A 24,938-nucleotide genomic window follows, 5' to 3' on the forward strand; every position below is an offset into this window, starting at 1 on the left:
CCCCCCCCCCATATGAAAGCAGCTCCCCGATACCTGAACGTTCCCATAGCAACCGCAGTACATTGCTCCTACAACTGCATATCCCTGGGCCGGGAGACTTCAGCGCCCCCCACAGGCCATGGCTGTTGTAGAGTTTATTATATTGCTGCCCTGACTGGATAAGGGTGGAGTCCCCCTTTAAGGAGCCCCCCTGTCCCCAATGTTTCCATGAAACTCCCCCATTCTGCTGCTCAGGGAGGACAGTCCCCAGCCAATCACGTCACAAGGTGAGCCCCACACTGTATACACATTCCAGGGCCCACCACTGACCACTAACCAGTCTCCATAACTAGTACCTGACCAGCCAGCTTCATATTTACCCGCCGGGATCCATGACAGCTCAGGGCAGCCCTCTGCCGCTGCTAACACGCCGCGTCATCACCGGGCGACGGACGGGCATTGATGTCCCCGCCCACCCCGGGCAGCCCCGCCGCCGCCATCTTGACTACTGGCAGAACGCATGAGACTGCCTGAACGTCTCAGTATTGTGTTGTGTAGAGCAGCATGGAGTATGTCCCTGTGGGAGGGGATTTCCTGCTCCCTGTAGAAGCCTCGAATGAGAGGGGTTGTGTTGTGTATGTACAGCAGAGGAGGTCCAGATTCTGGTTCTGTTGCCATGTTTACCTTGAAACAAGTCAAATCAATTCTATTGCTGAAAATGCTGGTTGTCATGCTGATTGGAGGAGCCAGTGTATGGGTCAGGTGTACTGTTTGTTCTCTGACTTTGCTGGCTGCATGCTTGTTCAGAGTTGCCAACAGGCTCAGAGGAGAGTTCAGGGGCAGCTGAAAAAGAAAGAAAAATGCTAAACTGCTCCTAAGGCTGCTTTCACACTGAGGCGTGCAGCCGCGGTGACGGTATAACCGCGCTATTTGTAGCGCGGCTATACCGGCGTATTTACCGCAATATTCGGGCGCTAGCGGTGAGGTTTTAACCCCCGCTAGCGGCCGAAAAAGGGTTAATACCGCGCTTTCCCATTGATTTCAACGGGAAGGCGCGGTATAGGAGCGGTGAACACCCCGCTCCTATATCGCGGTAAAGATGCGGCTAGCAGGACTTTTGGTGCACTTCTGCTAGCGCACCACTTCAATGTGAAAGCCTTCGGGCTTTCACATTGAACACTACAGGGCATGATTTTTCATGTGGTATAGCAGCGCTATTTTTAGCGCTGTACCGCATGAAAAACGCCCCAGTGTGCAAGGGGCCTAAACGTCCGATTACTGGCAGCACATGAGGCCTCAAACATTTTTTAGCGACACCTTTGATAATGTAGGCGTATTATTTTAATTAGGGGCGGGGCATTCATTTGTAGGCATGGCCTAGCAGGGGAGGAAAATGTGGAGCGCACTGCGAAAGATGGGCGTGGTTTCAATTACGCTAAATATTAGGTGCAGCTTAAAGGGGGTGTGGTTACATAAAGTGTGAGACGCCTTACATAGTGGAGAATGTGGTAATATACAGTAAAACCTTGGATTGCGAGATAGTTGTCCTGTGGACAGATTCTCCCCCCTGAGCTGTGGGTCTCTGAAGCTCCTCCAGAGTTACCATGGGCCTCTTGGCTGCTTCTCTGATGAATGCCCTCCTTGCCCGGCCCGGTCAGTTTAGGTGGACGGCCATGTCTTGGTAGGTTTGCAGTTGTATCATACTCTTTCCATTTTCAGTTGATGGATTGAACAGAGCTCTGTGAGATCTTCAAAGCTCGGGAGATTTTGTTTTATAACCTAACCCTGCTTTATACTTCTCCACAACTTTATCCCTGACCTGTCTGGTGTGTTCCTTGGCCTTCATGATGCTGTTTGTTCACTAAGGTTCTCTAACAAACCTCTGAGGGCTTCACAGAACAGCTGTATTTATACTGAGAATAAATGACACACAGGTGGACTCTATTTACTATCTAGGTGACTTCTGAAGGCAATTGGTTCCACTAGATTTTAGTTGGGGGTATCAGAGTAAAGGGGGCTGAATACAAATGCCACCCCCCACACACACACACTTTTCACATATTTATTTTAAAAATAATTTGGACAATCATTTATCATTTTCCTTCCACTTCACAATTATGTGCCACTTTGTGTCGGTGGATTTTGGTTGATATGACTGTTCTCCAATGTAACGCAGACAGGTCCACCATCAAGAATTTTGGGGCCCCTTACACAGCTTCAGGCATGTGTAAGCACCCCCCCCCCCCCTGGAGCAGAGAACCGGGGGGGGGGGTGCTGCCGCCTGAAATTGAGAAGCTGGGGGGGGCCTTTACAAAGAAAATAAGAAATAAAGAAATATATATATATATATATAAAATAAATTATAAAAAAAGGGGGGTAGCCATCCGGGGCCCTGGGGACCTCTGGGCCCTTTAATAAAAATAAAAAAGAAACCTCTGGGCTCTTTAATAAAAAAAAAAAAAATAAACATTTATAAAAAATACATAAAAAAAGGGGGGGTTGCCACCCGGGGCCCTGGGGACCTCTGGGCCCTTTAATAAAAATAAAAAAGAAAGCTCTGGGCCCTTTAATAAAAAATAAATATATAAAAAAAAATAAACATTTATAAAAAATACATAAAAAAAAGGGGGGTTGCCATCCGGGGCCCTGGGGACCTCTGAGCCCTTTAATAAAAAAATATACATACATATATATATATTTATATATATATATATATATATATATATATATAAAAAAATTAAATTTGTTTATAAAAAAAGGGGGGGGGGTTGCCATCCGGGGGCCCTGGGGACCTCTGGGCCCTTTAATAATAATATATATATATATATATATATATATATATATATATATACAGTATATATATATATATATATATATATAAAAATAAAAAATAAACAAATATATAAAAAGAAAAGGGGGGGTTGCCATATATATTTTTTTTTAAGGGGGTTGCCATCCGGGCCCCTTACAGGTGTACTGCCTGTACCCCCCTGATGGCGGCCCTGAACGCAGATGATGTTCTATTGATGTTCACTAATAACGGACATAGCAGGGCTGATACTAAATAGGTTTTCCTGTATGTCAAAGTTTACATAAGTGGCCTTTCAGGACTAATTGTGCCTCTCTGCGTAATGTAACACGAAGCAGAGAAACAGAAACCGCGGGGGTAATTAGTAGAATAGCGCACTGCTCTGCCATAATTAATGTGCTGCTCCACATAACCCGTCCAGGACATGAATGAGATCCCTGCGCTGGAAACATGAAGAAATAAAAACTCCACCTCTTCAGTCTTGCGCGGTTGTATCGGCTCCTCTCTCGTACTGATATCACCTATTCTGATTTCACTGCAAACAATGTGCATTAGAAGCTGCAGCAAGTCAGATAGAGCCCCGCTCCATTTCCTGTGTGGAGGATACCCAGCATCATCTAGCCCAGTGGGCTCCAAACTACAGCCCACCGCAGTGGCGGTGCGTCCATAAGGGGTGCACAGGCGCCACCCCCTCTCTCCTGCCACCTCTCTATCACCATAGATAGATTCATGCATTGCATGAATCTACCTATGGTCGCCACTGCCACCCCCTATTCAGGTGCCCCGCCCCCTTTTCGGTCGCCAGGAGCCTGAATCACAACGGCGGGGTATTTTTTGGAAGCACCTGATTAGAGCCGTAGGCTCTAATAGGCGTCCAAAAAGGTGAACAGCGGGAGCCATGCTTTGTGTTAGGAAAGTGAATAAATATTCACTTTCCTAACACTGAACCACCTCTCAGCCAATCAGCTGCTCGGGTCTGTTACCTGTCACTGATTGGCAGCACTGGTGGGCATTGATTGATGGCACTCGTGGGCATTGATAGGTGACAATGTTGTGCACTGGTGGGCACTGATACATGGCACTGGCAGGTGGCACTGGTGGGCACAGATGAGGTGCCTGTGTCTCATCCTCTTCGAGACCGATGTCCCTTGCACAGAAGCTGTTGGCTGAGGAAGGGAAGAGAGGACGGGAGAAGATATCGAGGAGCATGGAGGACATCGCCGCCATGACCCACTGCTCAACTGACGCAAGGTAAGTGCCGGGCAGGCAACGGATGCACACTGGCAGCATTTGATTGGCACAGTGGCAGCAATTGATGGGCAAAGTAGCAGCAATTTATGGGCACACTGGCAGCAATAGATGGGCACAGTGGCGGCAATTGATGGGCACAGTATCAACAATTGATGGACACAGTGGCAGCAATTGATGGGCACACTGTCAGCAATTGATGGGCATAGTAGCGGCAATTTATGGGCACACTGGCAGCAATTGATGGGCACAGTGGCGGCAATTTATGGGCACAGTGGTGGCAATTGATGGGCACAGTGTTGGCAATTTATGGGCACAGTGGCAGCAATCGATGTGCACACTGGCAGCAATCGATGTGCACACTGGCAGCAATTGATGGGCACAGTAGCGGCAATTTATGGGCACACTGGCAGTAATTGATGGGCACACTGGCAGCAATTGATGGGTACAGTACGGGCAATTGATGGGCACAGTAGCGGCAATTTATGGGCACACTGGCAGTAATTGATGGGCACACTGGCAGCAATTGATGGGTACAGTATGGGCAATTGATGGGCACAGTGGCAGCAATCGATGGGGACACTGGCAGAAATTATTGGGCACAGTAGCAGCAATTTATGGGCACACTGGCAGCAATTAATAGGCACAGTAGCGGCAATTTATGGGCACACTGGCAGCAATTGATGGTTACAGTATCGGCAATTGATGGGCACTGTAGCGGTAATTGATGGGCACAGTGGCAGCAATTGATGGGCACACTGGCAGCAATTGATGAGTACAGTAGCTGCGTTTGAATGCACAGTGGTGTCAATTTATGGGTACAGTGGCTGCGTTTGATGGCACAGTGGTGGCAATTGATGGGATGGCACAGTGGCTGCGTTTGATGGGCACAGTGGCAGCAATTTATGGGCACAGTAGCTGCATTTGATGGGCAAAGTGGCTGCAATTGATGATTTTTTTTTTTCATTTTGTTTGCACTCCCCAAAATATTTTGAGCACCAGCCGCCACTGTGGCCCAGGGGCCAGATGCAGCCCTTTGCTTGTTTTTATCTGGCCCTTGGGGCACTATTTCATCCACTGATGCCAACAATAGAACAATGGGGTATAACTGCCCTCCCACTGATCCCAATGAAGAGGCACAATTCCTCCCAATGACACCAATAATGGAGCAAAACTCCTCCCACTGACACCAAAGATAAGGCATTGTTTTTGCCCACTGACATCGGGGCCTTTTTTACTCCCAATGGCTGTAGCCCGGTCCCCCAAAATTCTGAAGGACAGTGAACTGGCCCTTTGTTTTTCTGGCACTTTTTGTTTAAGTCAGTATCTTTTTCTAGAAAATTACTTTGAACCCCCTATACATTTTTTTTTCCTTTTTCTTTTTTTTTATCAGAGACCCTAGGGAATAAAATGTTGCAATTTTTTCCAATGTCACACAATATTTGTGCAGTGGTTTTGAAAACACAATTTTTATAAAAAAACAAAACAAACATAAGGCCATATTCTCAAATACTTTACGCCTGCGTATCAGCAGATACGCCGACGTAAGTCCGATCCTGCGCCGTTGTATCTTAGGCTGCAATATTTACGCTGACTGCTAGGTGGCGGTCAGCGTAGAATATGCAAATGACTAGTCACGCCGATTCTCTAACGTACGCTTGCCCGCCATAGTGTTTTAACGTCGTTTCCGTAAGCGATACGCGGCGTAAAGATAAAGATGCCCCCTAGGTGGCGTACTCAATGTTAAGTATGGCCGTCGATCCCGCGTCGAAATTTGAAAATGTAACGTCGTTTGCGTAAGTCGTCCATGAATGGCGCTGGACGCCATTTACATTACAGTCAAAACAAATGACGTCCGTGAGACGTCATTTAGCGCAATGCACGACGGAGCATGCGCATTACGATCGGCGCGGGAGCGCGCCTAATTTAAATGATCCACGCCCCCTACCAGGATCATTTGAATTAGGAGGGCTTGCGCGGGTGGACTTTACGTGACGCCGCCGCAAGTTTACAGGTAAGTGGTTTGGGAATCAGGCACTTGCCACTTAAACTTGCGGCGGCGTAACGTAAAGGACATACGTTCCGCCGCCTCAGATATTTAAGAATATGCCCCCCAATATTTACTTAAACTTTTTGTATAATATGAAAGATGATAGATGATACCTAACGCTATAAAATTGCGCACGCTGGTGGAATGGCGACAAACTGCGTTACTTAATAATCTCCATAGGCGACAATTTAAACTCCTTTACAGGCTACCTGTTTAGAGTTACAGAAGTGGTGTAGTGCTAGAATTATTGCTCTCGCTCTAAGGTTTGTGGCCTCACATGTGTGGTGCGAACACCGTTTACATATGGGTGTGCGACTTATGTATGCATTCGCTTCTGTGTGCGAGCACAGAGGGATGGGGACACTTTACTTTTTTTTATTTTATTATTATTATTATTATTTATTTTACTTATTTTTACACTGTCCCTTTAAATAAAAAAAAACTAATTTGGGTCACTTTTATTCCTATTACAAGGAATGTAAGCATCCCTTGTAATAGAAATAAGGATGACAGAGATCTGGCGTCAACAAGACGTCAAATAATAATAATAAAAAAACATTATTAATAAAATATAAACACTACAAAGAAATAATAAAATGTGATAAATAAAAATAATAAATGAAAAACAATAAAAAAATTTTTATTGGAGTGCCAATAGTTTAGTACTAATAGAAAGAGGTACCTACATCCTGTCAGATTAGAGATTTTTTTTTGTGTTTGAGGCTTGTGGACTTTAATGGTACCGTAACAATTAGATTACACAAAAGTATAAAATACGTTTTTATTGAATTAACATCAAAATATTAAAACATACATATTTAACCACTTCAGCCCCAGAGGATTTGGCTGCCAAATGACCAGGTCACTTTTTGCGATTCGGCACTGCGTCGCCTTAACTGACAATTGCGCGGTCGTGCAACGTGGCTCCCAAACAAAATTGACGTCCTTTTTTTCCCACAAATAGAGATTTCTTTTGGTGGTATTTGATCACCTCTGCCGTTTTTATTTTTTGCGCTATAAACAAAAAAATAGCGACAATTTTGAAATTAAAAGCAATGGCCGGGATTCAGAAAGAACGTACGCCGACGTACAGCGGCGCATTTATGCGCCGGGCGTAGCGTATCTAAGATACACTACGCCGCCGTAACTTATTTTTTTTTTTTTTTAATCCACAAAGAATCCGCGCCGTAAGTTACGGTGGCGTAGTGTATCTTTGGCGGCGTAATGGCGCGGAATTCAAATGGATGTAATGGGGGCGTGTTTTATGTAAATACGTCGTGACCCGACGTAAACAGCGTTTTTTTCCAACTGCGCATGCGCCGTCCGTGGGGGTATCCCAGTGCGCATGCTCGAAATTAACCCGGAACAAGCCAATGCTTCCGACGGTGACGTCATTCTACGCAAATCCCTATTCGCAAAAAACGTAAAAATTTCACATTTCTACACGGGAAGGACGGCCATACTTAAAATTGAGTACGCCTCATAACAGCAGCTTTAACTATACGAGGACACCACCGAAGCTGCAGACGGACGCCGGACCCGACGAGGCCGCCGATGGACGCCCGCGCAAGACACCAAAACTGTAAGTACTAAAATGTTTTTTTTACAGGAATTGCGGGTCCACTTTAGGGGTGCGCGCTATACGCCGGAGCGTGCAATACCCCGATAAATACGGTAAGTTTTTATTGAATTAACATCAACATATTAAAACATACATATTTAAAATGGGCAGTACCAATTCACCCTGTGTCAATTAAATTGAAACAGGGTGAACTGGTACTGCCATTCTGTTAGTTGTACCCCCCCCCCCCTTGAATGAATAGACAGAGATATATATTTTAAATTTGTATGTTTTAATATGTTGATGTTAATTCAATAAAAACTTAAATTATTTTATTATTATTTTTTTTTTATTATATTCTAATTTAATTTTATACTTTTGTGTAAATTAATTGTTCCGGTACTATTAAAGTCCACTAGCCTCAAACACAAAAAAACTTCTCTAATTTTAAAACATTAATAAAAAAATTATTAATATAAAAATAATAATTAACAAAATAATTTTAAGTATGCTGTGTGAATAAAAAAAAAAAAATAGTTTCTCAAATATGACTGCTAAAGTGGAAATATCCTTTAAATTCCAGAGCCTTGATGTTACCTAACCTTTTTTTCAGTCCACGTTTTATAATCATGTCAGATTTGTACATTGGGGCATCTATCAAGTGACAGATAAACACATTCCGTCCCATTAGGACCCTCACCAATAACAAGCTGATCACATCAAAAAAAAAAAAGATCCAGTCCGCTGCCTTTCATGTGTGTCTGTCACCCGTGATATAGAGACCAAGGGTCTTGTCCATTGACGTAGATGGAACATTTTGTTATACAGACCCTCTGGGACGGCGCCCTGGTGACCCCGCAGTGCAGAGGAGCGGACGGCTGATGGAGATAATATCGATCGCAGGCCGGTGATCAATGCCGCGGTAAGAGATGACCAGTGATGTGTAAAATATCAAATACAGCATAGAAATACAAGATGGAAATTATTTCCTTTCACAGAGGGCCAGATTCACAGTCGAAATACGCCGGCGTATCTACTGATACTCCGGCGTATTTTCAAATTTGCCGCGTCGTATCTTTAGTTTGAATCCTCAAACCAAGATACGACGGCTTCTGGCTTCGATCCGACAGGCGTACGGCTTCGTACGCCTTCGGATCGTAGGTGTAATACTTCGGTGCCCGCTGGGTGGAGTTTGCGTCGTTATCCGCGTTGGGTATGCTAATTAGCTGTTTACGGCGATCCACGAAGGTACGCGCGGCCGTCGCATTCTCTTACGTCGTCGCTAGTCGGCTTTTCCCGTCGTAAAGTTACAGCTGCTATTTCATGGCTTATATTTCGACCAGCCATGTTTTTTTTTTTGCGTAAGTCGTCCGGGAATAGGAAAGGACGTAACGCACGTCGCCGTTCAAAAAATTACGTCGGTGCGACGTCATTTCGCGCAAAGCACGGCGGGAAATTACAAAACGCAGCATGCGCAGTACGTTCGGTGAGGGAATGCGCCTAATTTAAATGATACACGCCCCATTTGAATTAGGCGGGCTTGCGCCGGACGGATTTACGCTACGCCGCCGCAAGTTTACAGGCAAGTGCTTTGTGAATCAAGCACTTGCGCTTAAAACTTGCGGCTGTGTAACGTAAATGACATACGTTACGCCGCCGGAATTCTAGGTGAATCTGGCCCAGAGAGTCTTATCTTCCACACCAGGAAGGCTTTTATGTTGGGTTGGTAGTAGACGTGTGACTTACCACATCTACTCTTCCCGTCAGATACCACCAATTACTCAATAAGAGACACTATACTGCGTTTTCGAGGAGTCCGTGTTTTAAAGATGATAAATTTTTTTTTTATCGTACATCATGGGAAACAGAGCAGCCATAGTTATTACTATGTGGGTCATAGACCACCTTCAGGTGATTGGACACTGGCATAATCAAAGACAGGAATTTCCCCTCCTATATAACCCCTCCCATACAGGAAGTACCTCGCCAGTACGGTCGAGTATCTGGAACACCTAGGTTGGATTCTCAACCTAGAGAAATCAGCCTTGCAACCAGTAAAAAGACTGGAGTATTTGGGTGGAACTGAGGATTCTGAAATGTGAAGCAGGGGACTGTGATGCGTGGGGGGAACTGAGGACTCTGAAATGTGACGTGGGGGACTGTGATGTGTGGGGGGAACTGAGGACTCTGAAATGTGAAGCAGGGGACTGTGATGCGTGGGGGGAACTGAGGACTCTAAAATGTGAAATGGGGGACTGTGATGCGTAGGGGGAACTGAGGACTCTGAAATGTGAAGTAGGGGACTATGATGCGTGGGGGGAACTGAGGACTCTGAAATGTGAAATGGGGGACTGTGATGTGTGGGGGGAACTGAGGATTCTGAATTAAAGGATTGTCATATAGAAAGAAAGGGTTGAAAAAAATGGTTTGGACCTCTTAGAATTTAATTTAATTCAATGTTTTAAAATACATTTTAATTTAATTCCCCCGATAGAGAATGTGCGTTTCCTTTGTAATGACTGCAAACATTACCCAGATATTGAAAACCAAATAAGCGCGCTCCTCTAATCGCTGAGTGTTATTATTTGTTATTATTATTATTATTTTTTATGGGCTTCGAGAGAAAATAAAATGGAAGAGATTCTAGAAAATGACAGGAAGGTTTCACACTCCGGCTCAGCAGGCTTTCATTAATGAAGGAAAATGAATGAATAATGAAAGCGGTCTGCAGACTCCATGTTCCCCGCAGAGCCCCCCATACCGGCCTGTTATAAAACAAAGTAAACTCCCCTCCACCCACCGCCGGGCTCGGCGTTCCAGGAACGGGGGGGCCAGATTCACGTAGAATCGCGGCGGCGTAACGTATCCTAGATACGTTACACCGCCGCAATTTTTCATCGCAAGTGCCTGATTCACAAAGCACTTGCGATGAAAACCTACGCCGGCGCAAGGCGGGCCAATTCAAATGGGCGTGTGCCATTTAAATTAGGCGCGCTCCCGCGCCGGACCTACCCCGTTTCCGAACTCCCGCCGTGCTTTGCGCGAAGTGACGTCATTTTTTTGAACGGCGACGCGCGTAGCGTAATTCCGTATTCCCGGACGGCTTACGCAAACGACGTTATTTTTTAAATTTCGACGCGGGAACGACGGCCATACTTTACACAGCAATACGGTTGCTGACTAAAGTTAAGGCACCAAAAAAAAAACGACTAACTTTGCGACGGGAAACTAGACTAGCGGCGACGTAGCGAACGCGAAAAACCGTCGGGGATCGCCGTAACTCCTAATTTGCATACCCGACGCTGGTTTACGACGCAAACTCCCCCCAGCGGCGGCCGCGGTATTGCATCTTAAGATCCGACAGTGTAAAACAATTACACCTGTCGGATCTTATGGATATCTATGCGTAACTGATTCTATGAACCAGCCGCATAGATAGAAACAGAGATACGACGGCGTATCAGGAGAAACGCCGTCGTATCTCATTTGTGAATCTGGCCCGGGGTCTGTAGATGAATGTGAAGGTGGGGAGAGGAGAGCGGTAAATGCGTTGTAGCCCTATTATCTATTGACCAGGCCGGGGACAAGGGTTGGGCAGGAGGGACAGCTCCTTTGGGCACAGTGGAGCAAAGGGGGGGGGGCAGAGAATGGACACAGGGCAGTAAAGCCATTCTACAGCGCGTGCGTTAACAGTGGGGGAGGGGTGCAGTTCCACGTCCTTGCCCTGGGCACTAGATGAACCTGTCCCGGTACTGCCAGTGACCTCTGACCTTGGGTGGGCAGAAAAGGTTCCGGTCTATGTATCTGTTAGCGAGCATCGTTACATCTCCAGTTTTTAATAACCTTATTTCTGGGAGAATCGCAGTTCCCGAGCCAACCCTGTACGCCACCACCGCGAACAGCGCCAATTCAGTCAGACAGCTCTTCCTCATTTATGGCAATGTCATTTCTAGACAGCCATCTGTCCAGCCATGAAAACTTCCGACCACCCCCCACCCAACCGTTCAATTTTTTTTTTTTTATGAAGGCGGCAGCGCAAGGACCTGCTGCGTCAACGCGCAGGCTGCCATAACTCGTAGCAACCGTTTCAGTTTTAGTTTATGCTCTTTTATATGGTCTTTGCCTAAATAAGCATGTGTTTTTTTATTATAATTTTTTTGTTGCGTAAACGTTTTATTTATTTGTTTTTATTATTTTATCACATTTTTTTAAAAAATGTTTTGTTGTATAAACAATTTATTTATTTAGTTTTTTTATTTTATCACAATTTTTTTTAAATCTTTTTGTTGCAAAAACATTTTATTTATTTGGTTTTATAATTTTTTGTTCCATAAACGTTTTATTTATTTGGTTTTATTATTTTATCACATTTTTTTTTCATTATTTTGTGTTGCATAAACGTTTTATTATTTGTTTTTATTATTTTATCTTATTTTTTTTATTATTTTTTGTTGCATAAACGTTTTATTTATTTGGTTTTATTATGTTTATCACATTTTTTTATTATTTTGTGTTGCATAAACGTTTTATTATTTGTTTTTATTATTTTATTTTATTTTTTAATTATTTTTTGTTGCATAAATGTTTTATTTATTTGGTTTTATTATTTTATCACTTTTTTAATAATTTTTTGTTGCATAAACAATTTATTTATTTGGTTTTATTTTTTTTATCACTTTTTTATATATATATATTTTTTGGTATATATGTTTCATTTTATTTGTCTTCATTATTTTATCGCAATTTTTTTTATTATTTTTTATTATTTTTTGTTGCATAAATGTTTTATTTATTTGGTTTTATTATTTTATCACTTTTTTAATAATTTTTTGTTGCATAAACAATTTATTTATTTGGTTTTATTATTTTATCACTTTTTTATATATATATTTTTTGTATATATGTTTCATTTATTTGTCTTCATTATTTTATTGCAATTTTTTTTTATTATTTTTCTTGTTGCATAAACATTTTAGTAATTTGGTTTTATTATTTAATCACAATTGTTTTTATTATTCTTTGTTGCATAAACGTTTTATTTATTTGGTTTTATTATTTTATCACAATTTATTTATAATTTTTTGTTGCATAAACATTTTATTTATTTGGTTTTATTATTTTATCACAATTTTTTGTTGCATAAACATTTTATTTATTTGGTTTTATTATTTTATCACAATTTTTTTAAATTTTATTTTGTTGCAAAAACATTTTATTTATTTGTCTTTATTATTTTATCAAAAATTATTATTTTTATTTTTTTTTTGTTGCATAAACATTTTAGTTATTTGGTTTTATTATTTTATCACAATTTCTTTTATTAATATTTTTTGTTACTGTGTAAATAGGATCAGCTCATGTATAGAAACATGAAGCCATTGTTCGACTGTCTCATTTTGGAGGACTAGAATATTGGCATTACATCTTTTTCTGCACATTGTCATGTTTTTATAATATATTCTATATGTATTTTTGTATTAATAAATTTCTATATATTTTTTATTTTTGTATTTTATTACTTGTTGCCTATACAATCCCAATTACAGAGGTTGGGGCAGATTCACAAATAATTGCATGGGCGCAGCGTATGTGAGATACGCTACGCCACTGTAACTTACTTTTTTTAGCTTTGAATCCACAAAGAATTTGCGCCGTAAGTTACGGCGGCGTAGTGTATCTCTTGCGGCGTAACGGCGCCTAATTCAAATCGGCGAGTAGGGGGTGTGTTTCATTTAAATGAAGCGCGTCCCCGTGCCGAACGAACTGTGCATGCGCCGTCCCTAAATTTCCCGCCGTGCATTGCGCTAAATGACGTCGCAAGGACGTCATTGTTTTGACGTGGACGTAAATTACGTCCATCCAGATTCACTGACGACTTACGCAAACGAAAAAAAAAATTCTAATTAAACGCGGGAACGACGGCCATACTTACTGTAACATAGCAGGTTTAACTATACGCCACCAAACAGCAGCTTTAACTATACGCCGGAAAAAGCCGACTAGAGACGACGTAAGAGAATGCGACAGCCGCTCGTACGTTCGTGGATCGTCTGAAAAAGCTCATTTGCATACTCGACGCGGAAAACGACGGGAACGCCACCCAGCGGACGTCGAAGAATTGCATCTTAGATCCGAAGGCGTACGAAGACGTACGCCTGTCGGATCTAACCCAGATGCCATCGTATCTTGTTTTGAGGATTCAAAACAAAGATACGACGCGGGAAATTTGAAAGTACGTCGCTTTGTGGATCTGCCCCGTTATCTTTTACAAACGTTTTATTTATTTGTCTTTATTATTTTATCAAAAAAAATGTTTATAATTTTTTTGATGCATAAACATTTTAGTTATTTGATTTTATTATTTTATCACAATTTGTTTTATTATTTTTTGTTGCAAAAACGTTTTATTTATTTGGTTTTATTATTTTATCCCATTTTTTTTTTTTTTTGCATAGACATTTTATTTATTTGGTTTTGTTATTTTATCACATTTTTTTGTTGCATAAATGTTTTATTTGTTTTTATTATTTTATTTATTATTCTATCACTTTTTTTATTATTATTAATTTAGTTGCATAAACGTTTTATTTATTTGTCTTCATTATTTTATCACATGTTTTTTATAATTTTTTTGTTGCATAAACATTTTAGTTATTTGATTTCATTATTTTATCACAATTTTTTATTATTATTTTTTGTTGCAAAAACGTTTTTTTTATTTTCTTTATGTTTTTTTTGCTTAGACGTTTGATTTGGTTTTGTTATTTTATCACATTTTTTTTTGTTGCATACAAGTTTTATTTATTTGGTTTTATTACTTTATCATAATTTCTATTTAAATTATTTTTTTATTGCATAAATGCTTTATTTGTTTTTATTATTTTATTTATTATTTTATCACTTTTTTATTATTATTTTTTTTGTTGCATAAACGTTTTAATTATTTGGTCTTATTATTTTATCACAATGTTTTTTTTTTGTTTTTTTTAAAGATATTTTTATTAGGTTTAAGACAAACCAACAAACAGAAAAACATACAAAAAAAAAAAACACCAGACAACCTGGTCATAAACGTTAGGCAATACACTCAAACATAAAAAAAATAAACTGACATCAGTGCAAAATATAAAGTAGGCACAATGGTAAAACAATGTTTTTTTTTTTTTTTTATTTATTAATATTTTTTTTTATTATTACAATCTTTTATTTATTTTTTGCAAAAAAGACAAAAGCCCAGCTTGCCTCCCTTTTCTTATCTACATTGGCATTGAGCTGCTTGGAAGGCTGATAGTAAGAGGATCTTCTTGTCAATAAGACTTTCCCTTGTCTGGAAAGTAATCCAGCATTCCCCCCCCCCCCCCCTCCCTCCTTCATCTACCACCGCCTCCTCCCTCCCCAACCGCCTGCGTCAGTCCCCCCCAGCAGCGTGACGTTGTCAGACGGGGAGGGAGCTGTCCACAGCACAGAGTGCTGAAACTGCAGCAGCAGCCTAAACTGCCAGCACCTTGCCCAGTCCATACCCCCCTTTTCTCCGCCAGCCCTTTGCTGCAACACCTGCACCCAAGAAGAAGGCCAAGTGGCGGCCAAGGGGATCCAAGAGAGATGTTCCCTTCCGACCTTCTCTAAAGAGAGGCAAAAAAAAAAAGAAGAGACAGAGCCGAGAGCCCCCCGTCTACATTGCAAAGGAAGAAATTCTTCCTCTTGCATCCCAGGGAGGTAGCAACAGCAGCAGCAGCAGCAGCAAGCAGCGAGCTCAACCAACAGCAGGATCCACACCGTCCTCATCATTGCCAGCTGGACCAGCGTGCTGATAGGAGCCTTGCTGGGACTTACGGGAGGGGGAGAGAGAGAGAGAGAGAGAGAGAAAGACGCTGGAGCGTCTGGCTGGCTCGACCCAAGGGGGCTGCCCGCGTTCGGAGACGCCGGTAAGGCGATGGTCGCGTGCCATGCCAAGGCGAAGGAGCACAAACAGCAGCACAGGAAAGGCTCATGAGCGTTCGGCGGGGAACGCCGGGCTCCTTTGGCATCGAGGTGGGGTGAAGAAGGCGCAAGGTAGGCAGCCAGCTTGACTGCTCCCGAAAAAGAAGAAATAGAAGAAGAACCATCTTTATTATTATTATTATTATTATTATTTTTTAAACATTTTTCTTTTTACCGGAATTTTGGCTCCTGGTTGACGTTGTTGAATGGAGGAGACGTGAGACGAAACCTCATCCGAATTTCCCACGGAGGTTGCAATCTTTTTTGTCTTTTGGTTGATGGCACACCCCTGACCCCCTTGGTTTTGGAAATTTATCCACGACATGCAAAGATCGCCCCCCGTTTTTTTTTTTTTTTTAAGGGAGGGACCGTTACAAAAAGATTTTACGATTATTACCTAAAATCGCCGGTAATTTCCTTTTGATAAGACGTTTTTAATCTCCAGGCGTACTTTTTATTGGGTTTGAATAAGAGTTAATGTTCTGTTTTATACACTTAATCCCACTTTGCCCCCTTTTTTCGGGAGTCGAAGCGTTAGGCCGCGTCGGTGGGGGGGCGGTCAAGGCCTACAGTGCACAAGTTTGAGGGATATTACAGGTGCTGAACCAGGGGCACTTTTTTTCCCCCCCTTATCTTGTTTTTTTGGGAGTGAAAGGCCCTCACATGTTCTTGAGAACCGTCTTGCTTTTATGGTGCTGTGGATTACTGAGTCCAAGACAGATGTTGCGCCACCAGGGTCTCCTCAAGTGCCGATGCCGCATGCTTTTCAATGACTTGAAGGTCCTCCTGCTCCGGCGCCCACCGCAGACGCCCAGTTTGCCCATGAACAGCGCCGATCCGGGTTTGGCAGCCAACAATAACACGTTGACGGCCTTGGGGCGGGCTTGGAGGGTTCCGGGAGGCGGGGCGACTCCTGAGGAGGATTGGTGCTATCCTGCGACGGCACCGGGACTTCAGCACCAGCCCACGTCGGTGGTCAGTAGCACTTCCTCGGACGAGTTTTGCAAAGGGAAAAATGAGGACAGGTACTCTTTGGGAAGCCTGGACAGTGGCATGGGGACACCTCTCTGCAGGATTTGCTTCCAAGGACCTGAACAGGTGAGTCGCATTTGTGTGGATGTAATTGTAAAAAATAAAAGTTGCCTGTTGGTCATTGACAGTTGTCTGTTGGTCATTGACAGTTGCCTGTTGGTCATTGGCAGTTGCCTGTTGGTCATTGGCAGTTGCCTGTTGGTCATTGACAGTTGCCTGTTGGTCATTGGCAGTTGCCTGTTGGTCATTGGCAGTTGCCTGTTGGTCATTGGCAGTTGCCTGCTGGTCATTGAGGACAGTGATGGCTTGCTAAGTTAACATTGAGTGTAAGGCTTGCTATACCGATACAGGTGCGACCAGGGCCGTAGCTAAGAGGGTACCCCTGGTCATCCTGTACGGGGCCCATGCCAGCAGGGGGGCCCCAGGCAGCTGGGTGAATCGGATGTGGGCAGGGAGGGTGATCATCATTGCAGGGGGGCAAATACTGGGACCCACCCCCTATATGGCTCTCTCTGCAGCAACTGAAAGCTAGCTTCTACTCCTCTCCCTCCTGCCGGTATTCAGCTGCTGCAGAGAGAGCCATAGAGGGAATGGGTTCCAGTAATTGCCCCCCCCCCCTGCCCGCACTGATTACCCTCCCTGTGCACCATACATTTCCCCCTGCTGCCCAGGCCCCCCTCTACCTTTGCAGTGCTTCCGGCTTCCCTCCTCTCCTTCCCACCGGAAGCTTCAGGATGGAAAGTGGGGGTCACACTCCCTGTGCATCATACACTTTAACCCTGAAGTGCTGCCTGCTTCCCTCCTCCCCTTCCCACCGGAAGCTTCAGAATGGAAAGTAGGGGGAAGGCTCTGGTAAATATGTCACATTTGCCAGCCCCTTCCTTTCCTGAATGAACACAGGTGATCAATCGCTCGCTGTGTTCATTCATAACTAAAGCATAGTAAGCTGTGTTATTTTGGGGGGGCCTGTCAGGTGGGCTTTACGGGGCCCCCATGGTTTCTAACAGCAGCCCTGGTTGTGACCAAGCGTGGGCGCATTTCCACGCTTTGCGTGTAGGACAGCCCATTTATTTCAGCGGGATGCCCTACAAACAAGAAATGCAGAAAGGTAGTCCCTATTTTCCCTGAAAAAGCGCATCCATGCACTGTGGTGCACGCAAAACCGCGCACGGCTGTAGATGCACAAGGGTGGCATGATAAAATAATAGCAGCATAGCGTGTCTGCTAAATGCCAGCGCGTTTCCTATCATGTGTGGAAACGGTGTGATTTTGTGTGATTTCCTGGCACGGATTTGTCTAAAGCGGGGGTCTCCAAACTTTCTAAACAAAGGGCCAGTTTACTGTCCTTCAGATCTTGGGGGGGGGGGGGGCCGGACTAGGGCCAGTGGGAGTAGAAAATGTCCAGGTGTCCAGTGGGAGTAAAGAAATAAAAAAGTTGGAGGAATAGTGCCCCATTGTTGGTGTCAGCAACAGGAATGATTCCCCAATTGTTGGTGTCAGTAGATGGAAACAGTGCCCCAAGGGCCGGATATAGGCAAGCAAAGGGCCGCATCCAGGCCCCAGGGCCGCAGTTTGGAGACCCCTAGTCTAAGAGAATTTATAGCCTTTTTAACATCCGTAGACATTTTGGGGCAGATTCACATACATTTGCATGGGCGCAGCGTATATGAGATACGCTACGCCGCTGTAACTTACTTTGCAAAGCTTTGAATCCACAAAGAATTTGCGCCGTAAGTTACGGCGGCGTAGTGTATCTCTTGCGGCGTAACGGCACGTAATTCAAATCGGCAAGTAGGGGGCGTGTTTCATTTAAATGAAGCGTTTCCCCGCGCCGAACGAACTGCGCATGCGCCGTCCCTAAATTTCCCGCCGCGCATTGCGCTAAATGACGTCGCAAGGACGTCATTAGTTTTGACGTGGACGTAAATTACGTCCAGCCCCATTCACGGACGACTTACGCAAACGAAATAAAAAAATTTAAATTTAACGCGGGAACGACGACCATACTTAACATTGCGTACGCCACCAGATAGCAGCTTTAACTATACGCCGAAAAAAGCCGACTAGAAATGACGTAAAGGAATGCGACGGCAGCTCGTACGTTCGTGGATCGTCGGAAATAGCTAATTTGCATACTCGACGCGGAATACGACGGGAATGCCACCCAGCGGACGCCGAAGAATTGCAGCTTAGATCCGAAGGCGTACGAAGACGTACGCCTGTCGGATCTAACCCAGATGCCGTCGGATCTTGTTTTGAGGATTCAAAACAAAGATACGACGCGGGAAATTTAAAAAGTACGCCGGCGTACTTTCTTTGTGGATCTGCCCCTTTATTTTCTTATATATATATATATAAAAATAGTAATAATAAAAATAAATAAGTATATTTATTTATTTACTTATTTTTTTACTATATATATATATATATATATATATATATATATATATATATATATATATATATATATATATATATATATATATATATATATATATATATATATAATAAAAATAAAATAAAATGTCTATGGATGTTAAAAACGCTATAAATTCTCTTAGACCATATATAATTTATTACTATTATTATTATTATTTAATATATATGAAAATAAAAAATAAGAATTATATATATATATATATATATATATATATATATATATATATATATATATATATATATATATATAAAATAATAATAAATATATATATATAAAACATTTTTTTTATCTATTTAATATATACATATATTTTTTAATTATTATTATGTTTTATTTTATTTATATATATATATATATATAAAAAAATTCTATCTATTTACTATATATATATATATATATATATATATATATATATATATATTTAATACAAACAATATACAGTATTAATTTAAATCCTTTTCGTCTGGTATACTTTTTTTTTTTCATTAAGATTTTATTACATATTTCAAGACATATACAACACAATGTAACAATTAAAAATACTTTTTAATATGTAAATATCTCGGGCAGGGAGGTTTCATCACCTATTCTCGCTGTGCTTCCTGCTAAGTAGTGCAGCACAGTGATTTTTTTATTTTTTTTCTGCTATTCCGCTCATCTCAGTGCAAGTCTATGAGTCATCCCAGACCCATAATTACTCATTAATGGTCTGTTCGCACTGGTGCGTTGTGCTGAATGCACGTTTTTTTTTTTTTTTTACCTCCGTTGCATTAAAGAAGCCTTTTCATTTTGAATGGGGCCACATGAAACCTAAGATGCCGCATACCACGCTTTTTCTTAACGCAATGCACCGCAAAACACAGATCATTCACGTCCGTGCGCTCTGGCACGTTAAACACACATGCTTGGCGGTGCGTTGTGTCAACGCATTGGGGTGCTATTCAAAATGAAATGGCAATGTACCACGCCGCAGTTCACGCATTGCTATGCGTTTTCGGTTACTGCAACACACCAGTGTGAACGGGGGCCTCTAAAGCGAAACAATGGCTTTTCCTTTAACTGCTTTATCTCAGCAGTCAAAGTTTTCAGTGCCGATGCTGGGCCAGATCCACATAGAAATGGATAGGCGCAGCGTATCAGAGATACGCTACGCCGCCGTAACTTTTCCGGCTTTTGTTCGAATCCTGAAAGATTGCGCGCCGAAAGTTACGGTGGCGTAGTGTATTTCTGGCGGCGGAATTCAAATCAGCGATTAGGGGGCGTGATTCATTTAAATGAAGCGCGTCCCCGTGCCGATTGAACTGCGCATGCTCCGTTTAGAAATTTCCCGCCGTGCTTTGCGCGAAATGACGTCGCAACAACGTCACTTTTGAAATTAGACGTGAGTTACGTCCATCCCTATTCACGGATGACTTACGCAAAAAAATTTTTTTTAAATTTCGACGCGGGAACGACGGCCATACTTAACATGGCAAGTCTATGTATACGCCGCAAAATACCAGCTTTAACTATACACCGGGAAAAGCAGACTACAGACAAAGTTAGAAAATGCGATGGCCGCGCGTACGTTTGTGGATCGTCGTAAATCGCTAATTTGCATACCCGACGCGGAAAGCGACGCAAACTCCACCCATCGGGCGCCGAAGTATTGAACCTACGATCCGAAGGCGTACGAAGCCGTACGCCTGTCGGATCGAACCCAGAAGCTGTCGTATCTTGGTTTGAGGATTCAAACTAAAGATACGACGCAGGAAATTTTAAAGTACGCCGGCGTATCAGTAGATACACCGGCGTACTTGCTCTATGAATCTGGCCCGCTGTATATAAAGTTAGACACTCGTCTGCATATAACTATTTGAAAAAGCTTAATAAAACTATAGAACAGCAAACCAATATTAGCCTACGTGTGTAGCAGGAACGTGCATAAAATTGCATGCTGCCATTTAGCAGATGCGCAACAGCGCCATTAATTCTTATCGGCACCCCCGCACATCTGCTAACCTGTGAATTTTCATGCGCAATTTAAAAAAAAGAGCGCAGGGAGTTCTTTTCCCTCTTTTCTCATGCATAGGGCAGCCCACTGAAATGAATGGACTGCCCTACATGCGACTCGCAGGAATGATCGCGCTTTCCGTCGCACTTGCATGGCGTAAACAGAGCCTTAATGTGAAAGTCGCAGTACGAAATATATTTCAGGTATACATTATAGTAATAACATTCATCAATAATACCGGATAACCTCCATTAACGGATTTGTTCACCCCCCACATTGAAATTTCAGTGTTGGCGGGCATGTAGAGTTATCCATTATCTTTCAGTGACTCCATTTTTGAGACCTCGAATTTCCTCGCTTCTACTGTTGGCATTATAACAGAATGATGTCTCCACATTGGCTTTGAATACAGAAGTGGGCCTCAGTGTTAACAAGGGGCAAATGGCTAAATCTGGTGGTGATGAAACCTTGCCAATGGGGTCTTCACATGTTAGAGACCCCAACATTAGACCCAACAACCTCTATAACCACAAGAAATGCTTTGTGTGGATTGAGCCTTTAAGTTGGTGTCCTTTGGGTGCTTGAGGGTACTCTACAACCATTGTCCAGCTGTAAGGCACTATAAATCCTAGAGATACAACATACATGGCCCATTGGGTCTTGCCAGTCCACCAACCCTCCATCTGTGGAGTATCTACTGGTGCCCTTACATACAGAGGTACCACATGCCCCAACGGGCCTTGCCAGCCAACCAGCCCTCCATCCGTGGAGGATCCACTGGTGCCTTGACATACAGAGGTGCCACATGCCCTAGTGGGCCTTGCCAGCCCACCAACCCTCCATCTGTGGAGGAACTACTGATGCCTTGACATACAGAGGTACCACATGCCTAAGTGGGCCTTGCCAGCCAACCAGCCCTCCATCCGTGAAGGATCTACTGGTGCCTAGACATACAGACGTACGACATGTTCAAGTGGGCCTTACCATCCCAGCTCTCCATCCATGGAAGATCTACTGATGCCTAGACATACAGAGGTACCACATGTTCAAGCAGCCCTTGCCAGCCAACCAGCCCTCCATCCGTGGATAATCCACTAGTGCTTTGACATACAGAGGTACCTCCTGCCCTAGTGGGCCTTGCCAGCCCACCAATCCTGCATCTGTGGAGGAACTACTGACGCCTTGACATACAGATGTACCACATGTTCAAGTGGGCCTTACCACCCAACCAGCCCTCCATCCATGGAAGATCTACTGATGCCTAGACATACAGACGCACCACATGTTCATGTGGCCCTTGCCAGCCAACCAGCCCTCCATCTGTGGAGGATCTACTGGTGCCTTGACATACAGAGGTACTATATGTTCAAGCGGCCCTTGCCATCCAACCAGCCCTCCATCCGTGGAGGATCTACTGGTGCCTTGACATACAAAGGTACCATGTGTTCAAGCGGCCCTTGCCATCCAACCAGCCCTCCATCCGTGGAGGATCCACTGGTGCCTTGACATACAGAGGTACCACATGCCCCAGTGAGTCTTGACAGACAACTAACCCTCCATCCATGGAGGATCTACTGGTGCCATCGTGGTCTGGTATACATACAAAGCCTAAAATTATTGATTGTTCTGCAACATCTTTATATCGAGTAACCAAAAACTCCCCCATTGGGTCCTGTGCAGGCCTATGCCTTGTCCTTCCAAACCATCAATGCTTTGTCCCTCCATAATATCGAATGTGCTTCAAAATAGCAGAACCAGCATAGAAATCTCAAGAATGTAGAATTGTTGATGGACAAGGGAGGTGATCTTTCCTCCGCTCGTTTCATAAGCCCGGCTAATTTCTAATTCATAGTTTTCTCTGCTGCCTAAATATTTCATGCTGGCTTTGTGTTTGCTCCATGCGGACAGGCTGCCTCTTACAAAAATAGATCTTCGCTGTAGCAAGCAGAAGGTGAGTGTGGAGGGTTGTGAGTTTGGAACTTTGCTGGCTGCTTCACGATGCGTTCCAGATAGAGCAAGTTTACTTCCCTCCGGGGGCTCATTTTATTAACTGAATGGAGAACCGCTGCAGAATTTTCTGTCTGGAGTGCATAATAATGTGCTGTTTATCTCTAACAGATGTTTAGGGCAAAGATAGTGAGCAGAAGATAGATAAATACGATAGATAGATAGATAGATAGATAGATAGATAGATAGATAGATAGATAGAGTGAGTCAAGATAGATAGACACAATCAACTAGATAGATAGATAGATAGATAGATAGAGTGAGTCAAGATAGATAGATAGATAGACACAATCAAATAGATAGATAGATAGATAGATAGATAGACACAGTCAAGAAAGATAGATAGAGTCATAATAGACAGATAGATAGACACAGGGAACAAGATAGATAGATAGACACTGTCAAGATAGATAGATAGATAGACAGGCAACAAGATAGATAAATAGATAGCGTGAGTCAAGATAGATAGATAATATAGACACAATCAGATAGATAGATAGACACAATCAACTAGATAGATAGATAGACAGAGTCAAGAAAGAAAGATAGATAGATAGAGTCATAATAGATAGATACAGGGAACAAGATAGATAAATAGATAGCGTGAGTCAAGATAGATAGATAGATAAATAGACACAATCAGATAGATAGATAGATATAGATAAACACAGTCAAGAAAGATAGAGTCATAATAGATAGATAGAGAGATAGACACAGGGAACAAGATATATAGATAGACACAGTCAAGATAAATAGATAGATAGATAGATAGATAGATAGATAGATAGATAGATAGATAGATAGATAGATAGATAGATAGATAGACAGGCAACAAGATAGATAAATAGATAGCGTGAGTCAAGATAGATAGATAGATAAATAGACACAATCAGATAGATAGATATAGATAGACAAAGTCAAGAAAGATAGAGGGCCAGATCCACGTAGCGCGACGCATTGTTCCTTCCGGCGTAGCGTATCTCTGATACACTACGCCGCCGTAACTTACAGCGTATTTTCGGTATCCTGAAAGAATTTGCGCCGTAAGTTACGGCGGCGTAGTGTAACTTTGTCGGCGTAAGGGTGCGCGATTTAAATGTATGAGATGGGGGCGTGTTTTATGTTAATACGTCTTGACCCGACGTAAATGCCTTTTTTTTTTAACGGCGCATTGCGCCGTCCGTGGGGGTATCCCAGTGCGCATGCTCGAAATTAACCCCCAACAAGCCAATGCTTATGACATGAACGTCATTCTACGCAAAGCCCTATTCACAAACGACTTACGCAAACAACGTAAAATTTTAAAAATTCTACGCGGGAACGACGTCCATACTCAACATAGGATACGATACGCCTCATATAGCAGGGGTAACTATACGCCGAAAAAAGCCTTACGGAAACGACGTAAAAAAATGCGCCGGACGTACGTTCGTGGATCGCCGTATCTAGATAATTTGCATACTCAACGCGGAAATCGACGGAAACGCCACCTAGCGGCCAGCGTAAATATGCACCTTAGATCCGACGGCGTACTAAGACGTACGCCAGTCGGATCTAGCCCAGCTTCAGGCGTATCTTGTTTTGTGGATACAAAACAAAGATACGCCAGAGCAAAATAGAAGTTACGCGGCGTATCAATAGATACGCCAGCGTAACTGCTTCGTGGATCTGGCCCAGAGTCATAATAGATAGATAGACACAGGGAACAAGATAGACACAGTCTAGATAGATAGATAGATAGATAGATAGATAGATAGATAGATAGACACAGTCCAGATAGATAGATAGATAGATAGATAGACACAGTCCAGATAGATAGATAGATAGATAGACACAGTC

General features: G+C 42.8%; 2 protein-coding genes across 3 annotated transcripts in view; one reads left to right on the top strand and one right to left on the bottom strand.

Moving 5' to 3' along the window:
• Nucleotides 1-448, bottom strand: part of SMARCAL1 (SWI/SNF related, matrix associated, actin dependent regulator of chromatin, subfamily a like 1) — a 94,709-nt gene extending 94,261 nt beyond the window's left edge. Inside the window, exon 1 of one of the 2 annotated variants that reach the window (XM_040358215.1) lies at nt 360-448. The gene's annotated coding sequence lies outside the window, so the exon portion shown is untranslated. Of the gene's footprint in view, nt 1-335 lie in introns of both variants that reach the window. The other variant, XM_040358216.1, reaches the window with a different exon arrangement.
• Nucleotides 449-15,093: 14,645 nt separating this feature from the next.
• The window catches only part of MARCHF4 (membrane associated ring-CH-type finger 4), an 83,051-nt gene continuing 73,206 nt past the window's right edge, over nt 15,094-24,938 (top strand). The window contains exon 1 of the mRNA XM_040358217.1: nt 15,094-16,725. Coding sequence (XP_040214151.1) covers nt 16,291-16,725 — 435 coding nt within the window. The 5' untranslated portion in view covers nt 15,094-16,290. The remainder of the gene's footprint in view (nt 16,726-24,938) is intronic.

Source organism: Rana temporaria, chromosome 6 (genome assembly GCF_905171775.1).
Source record: "Rana temporaria chromosome 6, aRanTem1.1, whole genome shotgun sequence".
In the NCBI taxonomy this organism is placed as follows: domain Eukaryota; kingdom Metazoa; phylum Chordata; class Amphibia; order Anura; family Ranidae; genus Rana; species Rana temporaria.